The 19,192-nt window shown below is 36.1% G+C and overlaps 2 protein-coding genes across 6 annotated transcripts in view; one reads left to right on the top strand and one right to left on the bottom strand.

Annotated features, from left to right (window-relative positions):
• DNAJC2 (DnaJ heat shock protein family (Hsp40) member C2) overlaps positions 1-5,686 on the top strand; it is a 31,173-nt gene extending 25,487 nt beyond the window's left edge. For 2 of the 5 annotated variants that reach the window (XM_081286691.1, XM_081286692.1), the window contains 5 exons: positions 206-306; positions 581-688; positions 3,453-3,607; positions 3,918-3,971; positions 5,254-5,685. In XM_081286691.1, the coding sequence (XP_081142817.1) occupies positions 206-306; positions 581-688; positions 3,453-3,607; positions 3,918-3,971; positions 5,254-5,343 (508 nt within the window). In that variant the 3' untranslated portion in view covers positions 5,344-5,685. Of the gene's footprint in view, positions 1-205; positions 307-580; positions 689-3,452; positions 3,608-3,917; positions 4,051-5,253 lie in introns of those variants that run through there. The other 3 variants (XM_081286690.1, XM_081286688.1, XM_081286689.1) reach the window with 3 other exon arrangements.
• On the bottom strand, positions 3,990-16,418 carry PMPCB (peptidase, mitochondrial processing subunit beta). Its single transcript, XM_081286693.1, has 13 exons — positions 16,264-16,418; positions 15,069-15,209; positions 14,136-14,222; positions 13,475-13,604; positions 11,568-11,766; positions 11,152-11,231; positions 7,377-7,489; positions 6,776-6,919; positions 5,705-5,865; positions 4,848-4,933; positions 4,632-4,720; positions 4,425-4,500; positions 3,990-4,341 (listed from the first exon to the last, which is right to left on the bottom strand). The coding sequence occupies exons 1-13, from the start codon at positions 16,363-16,365 to the stop codon at positions 4,277-4,279; spliced, it is 1,473 nt and encodes a 490-aa protein (XP_081142819.1). The 5' UTR covers positions 16,366-16,418; the 3' UTR covers positions 3,990-4,276.
• Between the last annotated feature and the right edge of the window lie 2,774 nt (positions 16,419-19,192).

Below are 19,192 nucleotides of genomic sequence, written 5' to 3'. Positions count from 1 at the left end.
ATACACAGAATCATAAAGTTTTAGCAAACTTAAAATCAAGATTATAGATAGTTGATTTCAACATGTGAAAAACAAGAACTATGTAGTCCAGGCAATAGTAAGGTTGAGTAATAAATTAGACCACCAATGTATAGCAATAAAAACGTAATGGTATCTGTTTTGTTTTTTTCTTAATATTACTAAATTCTTATGTTGATTGTTGTAGATGGGAAGTTATTGCTAATTATATGAACATACATTCCTCTTCTGGCATCAAAAGAACTGCCAAAGATGTTATTGGCAAAGCAAAGAGTCTTCAGAAACTTGGTGAGTGACAGTTTTGAGAAATCAGTTTGGTACCTTGGATACATTGTTTTTAAGTAATTTTTTATAATTTAATTAAAAACTAAATGATGGGGTTGGGGCTGTAGCTCAGTGGTAGAGGACTTGCCTAGCATGCATGAGGCACTGGGTTCGATCCTCAGCACCACGTAAAAAATAAAGGCATTCTATCCATCTACAACTACAAAAAAAAAAAATTTAAAAAAAAACTAAATGAGATGTTTTGTTAATGTTACAACATTTTTTTTTCATTCCTCAGACCCTCATCAAAAAGATGACATAAACAAAAAAGCTTTTGATAAATTTAAAAAAGAACATGGAGTGGTACCTCAAGCAGATAATGCAACACCTTCAGAACGATTTGAAGGTAAGTTCTTTTTAGAAGTAGAAAATGCTAGCCAAGATTCCAGGCTATTTAAGGACTTAAAAAACCTGGGGTCTGTGTTCAGAATGATTGGAAAATAAAATGTTTGACAGGAAGATGTAAAGCAAGCATTTTTAGACAGTTGCATTGTTTACTTCTGCTGACCATTAATAGTTGAGAAGTGCAGTTCTTCCCATTCAGACGCCATAGAGGAGGGGCTATCCTTGTTCACCAGATACTACAAATGACTGCTGGGTATTATTGGAGCAGTTGAAGAAATAATAGTATTTAATCAAGGTTAATTTCCTGGTTTTGAAACATTTATGAATGCCCTTATTTTTATGGAAAAAGTATTAAATTATTTAGGGAAGGTATTCATGTCTAATAAGGTAGTCTAAAATGATTCAGAATACATTTCCATACATAAAGAAAATAAGCAAATATGGCAGAAATGTTCACATTTAGAGAATCTAGTTAGAACTAACAGGAATTTTTTACTCTCTAGAAAGAATTTCAAAATAACAAAACCCATTAGAATGCTGTCACTGTTTTGAGATTCTTCCTAATTTGATTATCCTGGACCAGTGTTTTTTAAACTACAAATCATGACTCACAATAGTTACAAAATTAATTTAATGGGTTGTGAATACAAAATATTAGCAAGTGTTAAACCTGCAAACAGGTTTTATATGTACAGTTTTGTCTGCACATGCGCGTGTGTGTGTGTGTGTGTGTGTGTGTGTGTGTATGTCTGTCTGTCTTTGGGATATGATACAAAGTTGTGGGGGTTTCTTTAACTGTGAGAAAAACATTTGAAGAAGTTGTTTCACTTTATGCATTTGTGAGCCTCCAACCCTTTCTCTTCTTAAACTAATCTTGGGTATGCTTTCCATATCATCATTCCAAATTTTTTTTTTTTTAATCTAATAGACTTCATTCTACATAACAAGTTGTCTCTGTCTTCTAACATTCCCAGTTTTTTCTGTATTCTTAGACTGGCAATTATCCCCAAAGGTAGTTTGAAAATAGAGGAGACTGGAATGTTCTAGAAAGGAAGGGGAATCATTCTGTCCTTATAAAAATCTAGGTCGAGTTGTTTGAGCTAGATTTTATTTTGGTTTATGTGAAGATAAGTAACCAAAGGGGAAGTTTCAGAACACCTCTTAAGAGGGCACTTTTTTTTTTTTTTTTTTTTTTTTTTTTTTACTTTTCAAAGTTATTTTTTATTTTTAGTTGTAGATGGACACAATACCTTTATTTTATTTATGTGGTGCTAAGGATCAAACCCAGTGCCCCAAGTATGTGAGGCAAATGCTGTACCACTGATCCACAACCCCAGCCCTAGAGGGCACTTTTTAAAAGTTTATTCCTCTCCTTTATCTCTTCTACAAGATATCATTGTTCAGATACTAGCACACTATTCCCAACTCTTCCTTATGGAACTTTTCATGTTGGAGAGAGACGCTGATGGTTGTGCCCACATCCAGTCTTCTTTCTATGAGAAGTGAATGACCCTGTAAGGGCAGGATTGACTGGCAGTGTTGCTATCTGTGTGTGACTTCTTTATCTCCGTATTTATTTTTATGTGGTGCTGAGGAACCCAGTCCCTTACCAGCGCTAGGTGAGCACTCTACCAATAAGCCACAACCCCAGCCTCTTGAATAATGGTTTCTAATAGGAATTTTGCAACACTGTTTCACTTTATTTGGGTATTAAGTAACTGGAAAACTTCAGAAAATAATTGCATGTTACTTCCATCTTTTTTTCTATGAGGAAATGAACTAAATGTGTATTAAGGTGGGCTTTAGACCAAGAAAAAGAAATTCAATTAAAGGCTTCCTGGAATTTAAAAGCTACCCTCAGAAAATGCTAATCTCCTTCAAATATGGATATGTTCTTTGCCTTGTTTCGAGTTAGGTGTCAGTTTTTGTTTTTTTTTTTTTTTCAATTGGGAAATACTTTTTTAAAGCTTAATATTGTACCCAGTCTTCTCACAGAGTATAATTTCAAACAGTTGTCAGATTATGGATAGTATATAGGGGTTACTGCATGATCTGAAGCAACTAGATTGCCAGTAGTCCATTAATTTAGAATAACCAAATTAGCTCATCATTTTAACACTCATTTCCTGTGCAGAAGTGGGCTGACACTTACTATCCTTAGGAAATATATTTGTCTCTGACACATGTATTAGATGTTTTGCAAGTTTTTAGCAGTCTACTCCACAAGATTTTAGCAGATGTGGTGACAACTAATCTTAGCTTGTCCCTATAACACTGAAACTTTGGGCACTTAATTTTGATAGGCTTGTTTCCTCCAGTGTAAAAGAGTGTTTCCCAGGAACCTATCCAAGAAAACATTGTGTAACTCGAGGCAGTTCTTTGTCCTCTCCTACATGTAAGGAATAAACAAATCTTAAATGTCTTAGTCATGGTTTTGAGCCCAAGAGTACAAGTTTTAAATCTAACTTTAAAAATGAGGTGTTGGGCAAGTATAATATTAGATTTTTAAGAGAACAGCAATGAGGTAGATACTTCCTATTATGCCATGTTTAAAAGGCCCTTGAGATGTTTCATTTTCTAGGAATGTAAGAAATTGTTCTAACACTTAGAATGTATACATGTCTCAATCTCTAGAAGTTTGCTCAAAGTTTCATTAGCATAGGCACTTGATTACTGTTCACCAAAGATTTATCTAGGAAGGCATTCCAAGATAATTTTCTACCAGTTGGACTAAGATTTTCCAAATAAAAATTTTTCTTAAATAGTTCCATGCACAGATTTCACCCCTTGGACGACAGAAGAACAGAAGCTTTTGGAACAAGCTTTGAAAACATACCCAGTCAATACACCTGAAAGATGGGAAAAAATAGCAGAAGCAGTTCCTGGCAGGACAAAGAAGGACTGCATGAAACGATATAAGGTTGTGTTTGAGTTTATAGATTGCATTATAATTTAAATTATAATTTGTAATGTAATTAGCATTTTAGTTATAGCTATTAAATGGGTAATAATATAGATTATTGTGTTTATTTCTGTATCCAAAGTTATAGGCCAAAATTATTGCAGAAACCTAGCTTCTAACCCTAGCAGTTAGTAAAATCAGATTTTTCCAGCACTGTCTTAATTTTTAGATTCATCCAATTTGAATTATTTACATATTTATACCAAGTACTGGATATATCTGTTTTTAAAGTGACAGTTTCTTAATTTAAATCAACTTTCCATTCTAGGAGCTCGTCGAGATGGTAAAAGCAAAGAAAGCTGCTCAAGAGCAAGTGTTAAATGCAAGTAGACTCAAGAAATGACATAATGACAATCTTTATTGTGTGCATTTTTATAATAAAACTGAAAATATTATATAAACTTTCATTTTCAAAATTATATTTATTGTATCAAAGTGCTCTTTCCAAAATAATTTTTCAGAGCACAAAGATCTACCGTTAAAATGATCATCAGGGCTGTAGTCTTATATGACGCATATTTGTTTCAAATTTCTAAATTTGTATTTTCCTTTAGGGATCAGTAGTTTAAAACTTGCAAATTCTTAGTTTCATAAATATATGTTTAAAATATTTCTATTATGCACTTCTTAATCACGAAGCCAGCGCATGTTACTGCAAATCTGGTTAAAATCTGGTAGCTGCTCAGTGGGACCTATAGATTAAAAAGAAGATGGTTAAAACTGACAGAAGTGCTTGGCCAACTTTCTACATAGGAGAAAAGGAAACCAAGCTTACCAACTGCAGCAATAGCTGGACTTTTATCATAAATATATTTGGTACATACTTCTCGAACTGTCTTAGCATTTACAGCCTGAAATAAGGAAGATACTGTCAGAACTTTTTGTAGTAAGAACAAATTCTATCCCTGGAACCCCAAAAACTAAAGCTCTTCTAACAAGAATGCTTTTACACGGGATCCAATAATATCTAAAGACAACTTACATCAATTCTTGCTTCAAGCTCAGGGATAGGAATTCTTCTATTATAGCATAACATTTGCCTACCAATATCTTCACAAATTGGAGTTGAACCTGGTTAAAGAGAAGAAACAATTTAAGTATTAGATTTTTTTTTTTAAGGTGTTTGGGATCAAACCCAAGGCATTACATGTATTAGGGGCTAGGGTAGTAGGACACTTGCCTAAATATTTATTCTTACCATCAAGCTGCAACAACATGTTTGTTTTCAGAAGATTTTTGGCTCGGGCAACTTCACTCTCAGTGACACTTGTACAGAGTCGCATCCTAAGAAACATTGAGAAACTGGTATTATACAGTGGCTAGGAAATGTTATTGTGATTTTATAAATTAGTGGCTTAAGGAAAGAGGTAATATTCCACATACACCACATTGTGTAAGCATTTATGATTTCAACTAAGTAAAAAGTTTAAATTATTAATAATTCTGATGCTAAGCAAAAGCTAAAATAATATTTATTGTTTTTTCAGATATTGCTATTTTTGCAAATCACATATAAATTTGTGTAATTGCTCATTAGAAGACTAAGGTTCAGCACAATATAAAAATAAGCTGCCTATCTCCTGATTTTCTTTTTTTTTTTTTAGTTTTCGACGGACACAACATCTTTGTTTGTATGTGGTGCTGAGGATCGAACCCGGGCCGCACGCATGCCAGGCGAGCGTGCTACCGCTTGAGCCATGTCCCCAGTCCCTAAATTTTCTTTTTTAACGAACAATTTCTCATTCAATTTTCATACCCTGCCTTTCCAAGTCAGATTACTTCTAGATTTTTCTGAACAACTTTTGGTTAGCTTAAGTTTTAGGATCTTCTTTATGAAGTAATCTACTTATAAAAGATTTATAAATTTTCTTATAGTATAAAGCAGCTTATATGAGACTTGGAGGAAACATCTATGATCTTTAAAAACATGGTAACTGCTGCTACTACTTTAAAAAGGTAAAATTACCACCACAAAATAATCATAAAATATAAAAAGGAAACTGGCCTAGAATATGAATCCTAGACAATAAACTACTTAAATTTGTTTTTTCTCACCATTCTCTTTGAACAACATGTAGCATGTCTGCGATTGTGGCTGGTTCACAAACCATATAGAGTCCCCATAATCCTGTATCTGTGTAGGAAGTGTTGAAAGACTGGAAGCTATGACAAAGATTGCCATGACAAGTGAGCTGGGCCAGCTTGCTAGATAAGTTCTATAAGGAAAACAATAGTCTAAGAGAATTGTACACATGTCTAAATTGCCAGAAAGAAAAATGAGATAGCAAATGTCCTAAGAGGCATTTCCTAGTTTTATCCAGCAACATTTCAGTAATTCAAAATTGAAATGAGTCTAAGAATTTTGCTCATCTGGTTCAATGCACAATGTAAAAGCAATGAATCTTTGTAATTAACATAGTTATCAACCCATATATAGGGCTGTAAGATCTGAAATTGCATTGTATGTGAAGCCTAAGGTATTTATTTGAAAAGTAATTCTGATTTACAGAAGAATTATAAAAACAGTACAAAATCAATGAGTTACAGCCCCAACCCCTATCCAAATTTCTTTAACAACTATTATTTTCAACAGTTTGGGAGAAAGCTTCTGACAGGATTTTACTGCCTTTATTTTATATTTTTGTGGTGCTGAGGATTAAACCCAGTGCATCACAGTGCTAGGCAAGCACTCTGCCACTGAGCTATAGCCCCAGCCCTGTGATTAGGCTTCTTTGTCCTTAACTTCTTTAGTGTGCACTAATGAAAATACAAAGGTATTCATTTTCTTACATCACCTCAGTACTTTTAAAATTTATAAACACTGATATAATACTATTAACTATTAGTAGTAACTTCTCTATTATAGTTACTGCATTACTATTACAGTAGTAACTAATAACTAATTCTGTCCTTATTTTGCCAATTATTCCACTAATAAACTGTATGGCAAAGATAGTTTTTTCTAGGCTCAGATGCAATCCAAGATCAGTTTATATAAGTCAAAAGTCATAGAACAAAAGCTCCGTTTTTGCCATTTCAAAGGGAAGATTCTTACAAAGAATTTATATTCAGAAAAATATGGTAATCTTCTAATTAGCATGGGAAGTAACTCTTAAAATCACTCACCATTCCTCCTCCAAAAGAGCGATCCCAGTTGCCAATCAGTGTGTTGGCAACCATGAGACAAATTGTATCTGGATGTGCCCAACCAACGGCTTCAACAGCTATTGCAAGGTGTGCCAAAGGCATCTTGTCATCCCTCACTCGAATCTAATTAAAGAAAAAAATATACTGTAGGCAGAACTTAACCAAGAGTAAACCCAAGGTAAGAGTCAAAATTTGGGATCTTTTATAAAGTTATCGTTATACTTTACCATATTTAAATGGGTACAGTGCCAAAGAAAAAGCACAAAATGACCAAATATAACACTGCTCTTAAGACCTTGCTTCCTTCCAAAAGAAAAACAGGCAGTATTAAATAATATGGAATAGGAAGCAATGTAAGCAAAGGCACCCATTCTCTTGCCTTTTCTATGTTTCAGTTTAGATTTCTTCCATCTAACTATAAGAAATATGCACATTTTGCCAGGCAGTGTGGAATAGGCTTCTTGGGAGCCTGAAGCAAGATTCTCCCAAGTTCAATGCCAACCTAGTCAACTTAGCCAAGACCCCATCTCAAAATCCAAAACTATGAAAGGCCAATTTCTAGCTAGGAGGCTTACCATACCTCACTTCCTGTGAATTTGCACGGAGGCAGAACTGGTACTTCTCCTTTATGTGCATATAAAGAGTCACCAAAATGAAACTTTGCTAACTCAAGCAATTCATCATGAGAAACACCTAAATTGAAAAAAAAAAAAAATTTTTTTTCATTTGTATCTAACAGCTTTTTTTTTCATTTGTATCTAACAGCAGTACAATCTAAGACTGCCAACTGCTAATACTTTGCTTTACAATAAACTCTAGGTGGTATGTGATGTACACTACACATGAACTGTTCATACAAATTCATTAAAAGCCATTTAAGAGTAAATGGCTCACAACATTCATTTCCTTGGTGCAATTAAGGCTTGTGTTTGCACAGATTTCTCATTTTGTAGAACTGACAGTTTTCATCAATATGAATTTTACAACTTAAGGCAGTAATTCAACTTGAAAAATATAATTTTCTATACAAACATTATATTAAGTTATAAAATTTCTAAGATGCAACCTAGCAAATAAGGTCCATTTTTAATGTTATTTTTTAAATAGGAAAAAATACAAATAAGGGTTCCATCTCATTTAAAGAAAGCTGGATAGACAGATATGCTTTATTCTTTAAATCTTATTAGAACCCAACAACAAAAGTTTTATCTAAATTTCTGAACACATTCATAGCTATCTACCTGCTCACTACTTGATATACAAAACTGATTACTTAGATTCTATATTCCTTACTATTCCAACTGGGAACCAAAACAGATTCAGTCAGGGAAGGATTCTTAAACACAAATATAAACTTACAAATATGTGCAAGTGCTTTAAAAAAATAGTGTCATAAGATTTAAGCAAACTATTAGAATATAAAAGACAACTTATATCCATATTTTCCAAATCTGTGGTGTGATAACAACAGTGTAGGATGTGATAGGGCTCACCTGCTTCCAAGCACCCAGCCAGCCCACTGATTCCTGCCAAGAAGCTGCAGTAGAGCAGCAGAGCAACAACCATGGTGGGCTGCAGCTGTGGAACCTGCCATGCCTGTGCAGGCCTGAAGCAGGGATGGGCAGTACTGCAGGTGAGCCAAGGTGCACCAACCTGTCATCCCACCAGGGTTCTGATCAGCCCAGTACAGACACCTGCTCCGTGCAGCACTGCAGCTCCAGATGCCCCTCCCCCACCAAGCATGCACAATTCACTGACTTCAATCTCCCACTTCCTAAGAAGTGGGGAAAAAAACATAACGTGAACCTGAATGGGATTCAGGTCTAACCAACAACATTAGTACTTTTCCAAACCCTAATTAGCATAATTGTGGACCAATAGTGTTGACCTCAGTGCTGTATAAATCCCTAGACTAGGGCTGGGGATATGGCTCAAGCGGTAGCACGCTCGCCTGGCATGCGTGCGGCCTGGGTTCGATCCTCAGCACCACATACAAACAAAGATGTTGTGTCCACCGATAACTAAAAAATAAATATTAAAATAAAAAAAATAAATAAATCCCTAGACTAGCAGACTCAAGACAGCAACGCTTGTCAACTCCTCTCATCCTTCGGGAGTTGTTTCTCTTTGCACACTTGAGTAAATCCTACTCTTAAACTCACTTATCCTGGTCCCTGAATTTCATTCTTTGAATTCTCAAAACCAGAACCAAGAAAGAAGAAATTGGTGGTGAGCTGCTGGGGTCTGCTGCAACACTGGAGGGCACAGTCGACCATTAAGAGTGTCTCAGCTGCAGACACTTGCAACTTGTGCAGACTTTACCTGCCAGCAGAAACAGAATCAAGTTTCATCTCAAAACTCCAGTTTCAATGTTATTTTTGGAATCATTATGTAAGAGAGTCACCTTGGATTATCAATCCAGAGGACAACACCACAAACAGAAGAGTGTGACAGTAAAAGGTTCCAGTTGCAGAGTGAAAAACCCTGAGGCACACAGTTCTCGGCACCTAATGACAACACTATTTTATTACCTTCACTTACTAATAACCCTTTTGGTTGAACAGGACAGATACTTACCTACTGCTCAATCCCACCTCCAGCTACCCCAATTTAAAATGCAGGTGAACCTATGATTTTTTTTTTTTAATGAGACTGAAATTAAAAAAATCCTGAAGATTAAAAGCTAATGGTAGGGACTGGGGCTGAGGTTGTGGCTCAGTGACAGAATGCTTGCCTTGCACATGTGAGGCACTGGGTTCAATATTCAGCAATACATAAAAATAAACAAAATAAAGATATATTTAAAAAAAAAAAAAAGCTAATGGAAGCTGAGGCGGTGGCACACGCCTGTCCTCCGAGTAATCAAGAAGCTGAGGCAGGAAGATCACGAGTTCAAAGACAGCCTCAGCAACTTAGTGAAGCCCTAAGCAACTCAGCAAGATACTGTCTCTAAGTAAAAATAAAAATAAAAAAAGGACTGAGGATGTGGCTCAGTGGGTAAATACCCCCTGGGTTCAATCCCTGGTACCAAAAAAAAAAAAAAAAAAAAAAAAAGCTAAGAGTAGCTGAAATTGTTAATCAGAAGAGGTCAGCAGAGGATTAAAATGGCCTATTTCATTGAATTTAAGATGCCATTATTCATAAGGCAGATTAACAAATGAAATACAAATGCTAATTGATCTGACACATTATTAATATACCTGAACTTCAGCAACTTCAAAATGAACCAATAAACCAAAATAAAACTTATTGTGTCCATGTGCACAGAGGACCCAGAGAGCTTTCCTGCTAACCAAACCCCAGTCAGCAGTAGTCATTTTAGAAACAATGCTGGCCACTCGAAAATTTCAGTGCTACTGTCTGCCACACAAAAGGTAACATGATTTAGCTAAGTGCCACAATAAAAAACACATCTTAGATATTTAACTTCACTTTCATCTTCTCTGTTACCCCCAAATAATTAGCTCAGAAGTATATCGAGGGCAACCAGACTTTAATTTACTGTAATTTCTAAAAAGAGAAAAATTAAAATAACACAAACACTCCATCTATCTTCATTGTGCTCTAGTATTAACAGACCAAGAAAACCAATTAAAATGTACTGTTTGGGCCGTGCATGGTGCCACACACCTGTAATCCAAGCAACTCCCAAGGCTGAGGCAGGGGAATTATAAATTCTAGGCAAGCTTCAGGAACTTAGAGAAACCCTGTCTTAAAAAAGGGCTGAGGATATAGGTCAGTGGTAAAGCTCCCTTAGATTCAATACCCAGTCTGCCCTGCCCACCTCAAAAAAAGTACTGTTGATCTAAATTCACATTGCTAGGAAATGTAGCAGAAGTGAATTTTCTGTGATTGATTAGTTTCACACTCTCCAAGGAAATCTGATGCTACCTGCATGTTTGAATTCACATTATACATTCTCATGGCTCCTTATGTGCTTCCCCTACTCAGTCATCAGTAGAACTACTGCATGAATGATTGAGTAAATGAAAGAATGAATGAACATACCCATTCCATACTTGACCAAAGATGAAGCTGCACCTCAAGGAATAATTTACAATCTCAAGAGAGTCTCAAATTGTAGAACAGCTAACTTCCAAGGTAACTGTTTCCCAGTTCACTCATTAGCCCTTAGTCTTGTAAGTAAATTCTACTGTGTATTCTTATGTATGGAATAGTTCATTAAGTTTTTCTATAAATGAAACCTACTACAAAAGACAGAGGGAAATCCCTAACACAACACAAACAATTTGCTCTGTAAATAAAAACTCTTTACGATATATCTCCCAACAAGATTAAGTTAGTAAGTACATAACTCTAGCAACTTGTCTTTATAGAAATTTAAACTGACTAACCTCCAGCAGCAGCAAGCACTATTCTTGGCCCCTTATAATGTGTGGTTATATAATCCACTAAATCCTTACGATTTATAGATCTGTAAGTGAGGAAAAGCAATTTTAAAGAAAATATAAAACAGATCTTATAACATTAATATACTTGAAATCAAATTAAACTGAACCCTACTATTCTAAGAGTTACAAGCAATCAGATATAGGATATAGGCAACAAGTATCAAAAACTTCAACTTGATATCAACAAAGACCCATCTGACACCATTGTTTATTCCAGAAGTGTTTATGAGCCCAGACACTTAGGAGTTATGTGATGTTAAGTGTAGCTGTATGATTCCATTCATATTATCAGGAAAAAAAACATTATTGAAACATATTTCTTGAAAGTTTGATTTTAAAAATATGGGAATTACACCTACTTGATATTTTCAGTTGGTCCCAAAATTGTCCGTCCAAGTGCAGTATTTTGATAAGCTGTAGCATGAAGATAATCAAACACAACTTCTTGTAAATTGGTTTCAACTTCTTGCATCTCTCTAAGGATTACTCCACGTTCACGTTCAATCTCTGCTTCTCCCAATGTGCTATTTTGTATTATATCAGCAAGAATTTCTACAGCTAATTGAAATTAAAATGTAAGCAGAAATGCTAAGAATCTAATTTTTGTTATTAAGATCTCAAACCAATATCAGAAACCATGACAATGACCATCATTTTGATATTAACTAAATGATTAACCTGAGAAGAAAAAAACTTCCATATATTCAATATACCTAAAAGGATTGTATTAAAATTAATGTAAAATATAAACCGCTGTAGTACTCAAGATTTGGGGGGGCGGGGGGGGTCCTCAATTTGCCACCATTTTGTAATGACTTTTTTAAAAGCTCTTGGAAATCTGTACATTAATACAGATTGTTCTCTATGAAAATTACAAAGTAGAAAATTATCTGTGTAAGACCAAAAACTTGTAGGTATATACAGAAGCATTCATATCATCCATTTTTTTTTAATTTCCTAGAGCAATAAGGCTGCTATATAAAGAAGCAAAGAATCACCATAGTCTAAAATATTCCTCCAATGAATCACTTACAAAATTGTGTCCTCTTAAACCCTAATTTGCTAAAAAGCCAAAGTAATTTTACAAAACCATATACCTCTCAAAAAATTTTTTAAATCTAATTCATGTTTGTTGTAATCACAATATAAATTTTATTAAATATAAACATCTTCAGATTTATTTTTTGCCCTTACAGTAAACTTTTGTTCCCTATTTTAAGTTAACTTGCCTCTGAACCAATTATATTCAAATACCAAGAACATAACAAAACAAAGTGTTAATGTAAGATGGGATTGAGCTCATAACCAAAAGGAAAACATCAAAAAATTACTTTTAAAAATTATCAGTCAAACTGCCGTGTGCGGTGGCACACGCCTATAATCCCAGTGGCTCAGGAGGATGAGGCAGGAGGATCAAGAGTTTAAAGCCAGCCTCAACAAAAGCAAGGCACTGAGCAACTCAGTGAGACCCTGTCTCTAAATAAAATACAAAATAGGACTGGGGATGTGGCTCAGTGGTCAAATGCCCTGAGTTCAAACCCTGGTAACCCTCCAAAAAAACTATCACTGAAGGCAAATAAAACCCATCTGTCCAGACGGATGATAAGTAGGGAAGAGCTCACAGATATATGGGAGCAGAATTCCTTTGTGAAGATTCTCTTGGGGTTAAGTGATCTAGAGGGACTGCCTAGCATGCATGAGGCTCTGGGTTCAATGCCTACCATTAAGGGGGAAAAAAAAAAGATCCTCCTTTATGTGGGAATGTAGTCTAGCATGACAGGTTTCTAAATAATAGGAAATGAGAGTTCCTATTTCCTAGTATTTATAATTTTAATCTAAATATTTTTTCATTCTAATGTATCTTTAATATTGCATATTAGAATAGAAGTACATGTATTTAACATAAATATATACATAACAAAGCTGCATGACAAAATTTCATATTGACAAGAAGATGGATGATCATAAAAATTTTCAAACATCTAATTATTACCTCATACACCAGCTTTGTCTAGCTCCGGGGATAAAAATCTCAAGCAAATTCCCAAAATAGGAGATGCTTCAGAGCATACCTCCACTTCAGATTGTCAAGGAGCACCCCCCACCCCACATTATTCCACATCCAATGGCAGGGGCTCTGTTCTTCTCAAAGATTGGCTAATTTTTTCATATTTCTGGGGGTTACTCTTTATGACACACATAAAAACTGGAGTAAGTTATTTTTGAACCCTCATGAAAATTACATTATCTGCAGTATAAATAATACCTCTTGGCAAATCTTTAGAGAATGCTTTGGCATAATATACAGTCTGCTCTCTGGAGGTGTAGGCATTGAGATGAGCACCCATATTTTCAATCTCCAGTTCCAGGTCTAACTGCGATCTTTTTTTGGTACCCTTGAAATAAAAAAATAAAAACAAATTATTCCTTTATCCTTCATCTACTCTAAGCACTTCAGAAAATGAACATGGACAGGCTGGATTTGTGGCTCAGCAGTAGAGCTGAGAACAGTTTCCTTCCTTCTTCTGACAAATGTTTTCAGTTTAGGTTTCTCACACGTGCGAGACCCTGGGTTCGATCCTCAGCACAACATAAAAATAAATAAATAAAGGTATAAAAAATTATTTAAAAAAGAAGAAAATGAACATGGAGGACAAAGGCATGTCAGTTTCTTACAGGGACAAATTTGGTTTCTAAAATAGATTAGGCTTCAAAAATGATATTCATTCCAATAACCCTTGCATCCGAAGAAAAAATTTATTTCAGTTTTACAAAACAATTATCAGTAATCATTGCAGATATTGCTCTAGACAAAAATAAAACATGCCATACTACTGAAGTGTAGTGCTTGCCTTTAAAGCATGAAAATTTGCACTTACTGCCTTTTTAAAGAGAACACATTTTTGTAAAGTAAGTCTATAACTTGCCTTGAAAGCCATATGCTCCAGAAAGTGAGCTGTTCCATTATTCTTTTCATTTTCATACCGACTTCCAGCATCAATCCAGAGCCCAACCTTGAGCAATCAAAGAACAACTAAGTAAAACAATCACTTCTTCCAGGAGCGGAGAGAACAGTCTCCTTCCTTCTTCTGACAAATGTTTTTCAGTTTAGCATTAAGGTTTTCTTCACCTGAGTAAACTGAGACATTCATTCCTATGAAGTGAGACTTAAATTTTATGACCATCAGGCTAGTATTAGTTGCTACAAGTTCTACCTCTTAGCTTCAGTAAGGACCCAGATTAGTCTAACTCACTACTACTGCCAATTAATAACTGTGGTATAAAGGACATGGGGAAGGAGGTGTTAGGATGTAGCTCAGTGGGAGACTACTTGACTAGCAGACACAAGATCCTTCCATCACCACAAAAAAATATATATTAAAAAAAATCAGGGATTATCAGAAAGCTCAGGTTGAAATCGATGTATTAGCTGCATGACAAAACCATTCAACCTCTCTGAACCAGCTTCCTCAACTACAATACAGGTGGGATGATATCTACTGCAAAGAAATGTTTTAAAAATCAAATAAGCAAAATATATGCAAAAAAATATCACATAGAGTTGCCCAAAAATATACCTCTTTCATTATCATCAATACAAGTAATGAAATCATCAACAATATAAGTAATGCAATAGTCTACAAGAAACATATACAAACAATAAAACAGGATATGCATGCACCTGGTATGGAAGAATAACTGAAGAAAAGTTCACACATTAGAGAAACTTAGCAAAGCAGAATAACAACCACTGTTTGGGTTTTTTTTTAACTACAGCCAACTGCAAAGTTGAAGGTTAAACAGTTTGCTCTTCCCTAAATGACACATGACTCAAGAGAAGGTTGCCTTGAGTCACTTACTGTGCATGTTGAGAGCCCAGAGTCTTCAGAAGCTACTCTGAGTCCGTTTTCCAAACATGTTACTCTTGTTTCAGGAACATTGAGAACAATTTGTGTAGCAGCCTGTGTACTTCTCAATCTGGTCCCTCCAAAATGCAATGACTGATTGGGGTAGAAGGAGGAAGAGAGGGAAGCAAACCACATTACTATTCTGATATTAAATGTTGATTAGAACATCAAATCAATCTCTAACAGACTCTCTCTGTAAAATACTCCTTCCTGGGCTAAGGGTTTAACTAAGTTCTAGTAGAACACTGAAAATATAAGGAAGGCCTGGTTAGATCCCAAGTACTGAAAAAACAAAATCTTTCCTCATTAACTTTGGTTCTACTGGAATCCATCCCTTTGCTGAGCCTAGAAACCTTCCTTAACCAATCACTGTCCTAAAGATAGCAACATGATTATAAACAAGCCCTTCCTTTAGAAAAGCTGAGTAGCTATTACCATTTCCCAGAAAGAAACAAATTTTATTTCAAAACTTCTCCTAGAAACATTTCGTTTTCTTTATGGAGAAAACAAGCAGAGAAAGAGGGGAACCAGGAAAATATATAAATACCTACTACAACACAGAAATGAGACTTAGATTGTCACTGCTGAAGAAAAGCAAAACGATTTGGAAAAGTAATGGAAGCACATAGGAAGAAGCTCAAATATTCCAACACACTCTCGATAAACCAGCTTGTTGACTATGAACTATTCACCTTTCGCCGTTTTTTCCTTTTCCCTTTCTCCACAACAAAAAAACACACATATACATATTAAAGTCCCTTTGGAGAAAGCTAGAAACTCTCCCATGGGAAAATGTAAATACAATTTTTTACTTTAGCTCGTGGGAAGCCAACTGATGATGGAGCTCAGTCTTAGGCTGAGGTTTTTCCCAACTGGCAAACACTACCTTCTCGGTGGTCAGTAGGCACTCTTTACAGACTAGCTGCGGAAGACGCGACCAGGGTCACCCTACACCTCACTGACTGCTCACGTGGCGGGCAGTCGGCCCCGCCGGCCTTCGCGCCAGGCGTCCAGGGTCCCAGGGTCCCGGTGCCGGAGGCCGGACCGAACCCGCGGTCGCGATCCAGGGAGGTTGGGTCTGCTGCGCTAAGGCGCGGGCCGTCATGGCCAGCCCCCAGCGGGTCCATATCAGGGGAGGGACGCTCACCCTTCTGGCGGCGCCTGGGACTAGGAGCCTCTGGGTGAAACCCCACAACCGCCGCCTCGCTGCCGGTAACACCAAGGCTCGGGCCGCTACTGCCGCCGCCATCTCCGCTGCGGGCAACTGGGAGGGTGTGCTTCCGGGGTTGTGACCCAAGATGCCAGAACAGACGGTGGGCCCCACCTTGTGGCGGTGATGGGGATAACATTCCTTGTAGGGGTCATGGAAGGATTAATGGGACTAAATTTGACAGGGTCCATTGATGTTAATATAAAGCTAGGAATTTTGGCTATAAGTGTCTCCAATTGTCTAGAAAAGAAGATTCCTTTAGTAGTGCAGGTGCACTAAGGTAACTTCTGATCAGCAACTGACCCCTATGCGCATATTAACATGGCATTGACTTACAGATTAAGCCCCCTAAACAGGATGGCCACCATTACAGTTCCAGCCCTGGAGTAAAGCAACTAAGGTCAAAAACTCCACCTCCCAATGTGAAGGAGGAGTTAGACACTTGACTGGCGAAGAGTACAGAAGGTGGTCCCCAGTTCTGGTAAACTTTCCTTTCCAATTAATTTGTTAGTATTTATAATCAATATAGTAGAACATAAAACCTACAGAAATTAAGTGCACTAGAACTGAGTTAAGAAATCACAGTGCTTAACTGATACCAAAATGTCCTTATACCCCTAATAATACCCATTATTACTATTATACCCCCATATAACTGAATAAGACTTGATACTTGTCCTGTTCATTCCTGTAATCAAGCTCAGAAAAAAAAGATTTGATAATAAAAACACTTAAAAAAATAAAAGAGGAAAAGAAAATAAATAAATAAATAAATAAAAATAAAAACACTTAATATATGTTTCTTTATACTTTGACATACTTCCCCTCCCCCTTCCTATAGAGCTTAAAGTTAAAGATTGACCATGGTGGTGGGGGTGTGGAAAGTCAGGAGAAAAAAAATACTAGCTGTGATTGTTTATTACAAAGAAGAGCCAAGAAATTGCTGGGAATCAGAACATATTTAAGAACATCTGTAGGATAATCATTTTTTTCCTTAGAGTGTTCCTAAGACTATTGATTATTTCACAGGTGGATGGAGTAAAGTAGGAAAAAAAATATAAATATGCATATTGAAATTCAGAAATTTATGAAATTAAGAATGATGGTAGAGTCAGGGCCATGAAAAATTCTCTCCTCCATCAAAGAAATTTAAAAAAAAAACTCATTAAAAATCAGAATTAACATCTTCAAACCTCTGGAAATTAAAGATGTGCAGTAATCTGGGGAGAATTTAATTCAATTAAAAAGCAGCTAAACTTATAAAAGTATAAAGGATAATGATTATGGGTACCAGAAGTTGGGGAGGGAGCTGGATAGGGAAAAAGGAGATGTTGATCAAAGGTTGCAAGTTTTCATTTAGATAGGAGGAAAAGCTTAAGTGATCTATGGCATAGAATGTTGACTAGAATAATAATGCATTGTGTATTTCAAAATTGCTAAAGGGGTATAAAGTATTTTCACTACAAAAAAATGATATGTGAAGTGATAAATTTATTAGCCCAATTCAACCATTCCTCATTATAAACATATTTCAAAACACATTGTGTCCCATCAACATATATAATTATTTGTCAATTAATAATTTTAAAAACAGCTAAATCTTGGGGCTGGGGTTGTGGCTCAGCGGTAGAGCACTCGCCTAGCACGTGCGAGGCCCTGGGTCTGATCCTCAGTGCCACATAAAAATAAATAAAATAAAAGTATTTAAAAATATGTAAGCATAATACTTAAAAAAACAGTAAGAAGATGCATTTTGTAGCATTTTAATTTTCTCTATCCTGCATCCTTTCCCCCAACTTCATGGTCACATTCCAAAACCATGGTGAAAATCATCAGTGTAGTATTCAACAAAGAGTACAGAAGACAGCACTGGAGTTCCCTCAAACCCTCAAATTTGGAGAGCTGAAATTATCCCACTCAAATTCAAAGCCTTTTTCTAGGAGTGTTAATCAAAGATATTCAGAGGCAATTGTTTAGCTTCATGGCTGCCTGAGGTGATGGATAGAATACAGGCAAATAGTAGTCTAACCAAAAAGCTTAAAGGGAAAAGCTAAGGCATGAAACATTTATGGAGGCTTTGAAAAGCTCACACCTATTCCTGGCTATCTAAAAGGCCATACACCCACAAAGGACTGTTATGAAGTACCCCCGGTCTCATACTTTCCCAGGAAAGATTTGAGAAGACCCTTACACCCTCCCTGTGGCTGACCTTGGGACTCTAAGCAAGCAAAAAGCAAAAAAAGCTAAAGCATAGTTGTCAATCACCTGGCTGAGTTGAAGGTATAACACACACAAAGCTCCCCAACAAGACTATTGAGACTGGGACAAAGAACTAATAGCTGATTATCCAAAAAAAAAAAAAAAAAAAAAAAAAAGGAAAAGGATAGATAGTACCCCATCAACTGGTTGCTACCAGTTAGGGTAGCTAGCCCAAAAATCCATATGAGGCACATCTTTGAGTTCAAGCAAAGATTTATTTATTTTTAATGTTTTAGTTGTAGATGGACAATACCTTCCTTTATTTATCTTTATGTGGTGCTGTGGGTTCGAACCCAATGCCTCACACATGCTAGATGAGTGCTCTACCACTGAGCCACAACCCCAGCTCCTCAAGCAAAGATTTATTGACAAGAATATCTGCCAGGATACCATTCTGCAAAGCACAGCAGCCAGAGTCACTTGAATAGAGATTTTTATGTCTTTTTTTTTTTTTTAACAAGGAACAAGAGCAAGCTGCAAATGACCTTGTATGCAACAAGTTAGAATTGACCTTGGGTGCAGGGGTTTGGCTAACAACAGATTTTGTATTTAGGGACATTGGGGGGCAGTATGGGAACAAGGTACCTTAAGTTTCTTTTTATTGGCA

Source organism: Spermophilus citellus (genome assembly GCF_964194105.1).
Source record: "Spermophilus citellus genome assembly, chromosome: 3".
In the NCBI taxonomy this organism is placed as follows: Eukaryota; Metazoa; Chordata; class Mammalia; order Rodentia; family Sciuridae; genus Spermophilus; species Spermophilus citellus.
This window is presented reverse-complemented; position numbering and strand designations above follow the sequence as displayed.

Coding starts and splice junctions, on each gene's coding strand:
- PMPCB (XM_081286693.1), bottom strand. CDS start 16,365: ATGGCGGCGGCAGTAGCGGCCCGAGCCTTGGTGTTACCGGCAGCGAGG. Junction 7,490..11,151: donor AGTGCTTGCTGCTGCTGGAG/GTTAGTCAGTTT, acceptor TTTTCAATTTAG/GTGTTTCTCATGATGAATTG. Junction 5,866..6,775: donor GCTCTTTTGGAGGAGGAATG/GTGAGTGATTTT, acceptor TTTTCCTTATAG/AACTTATCTAGCAAGCTGGC.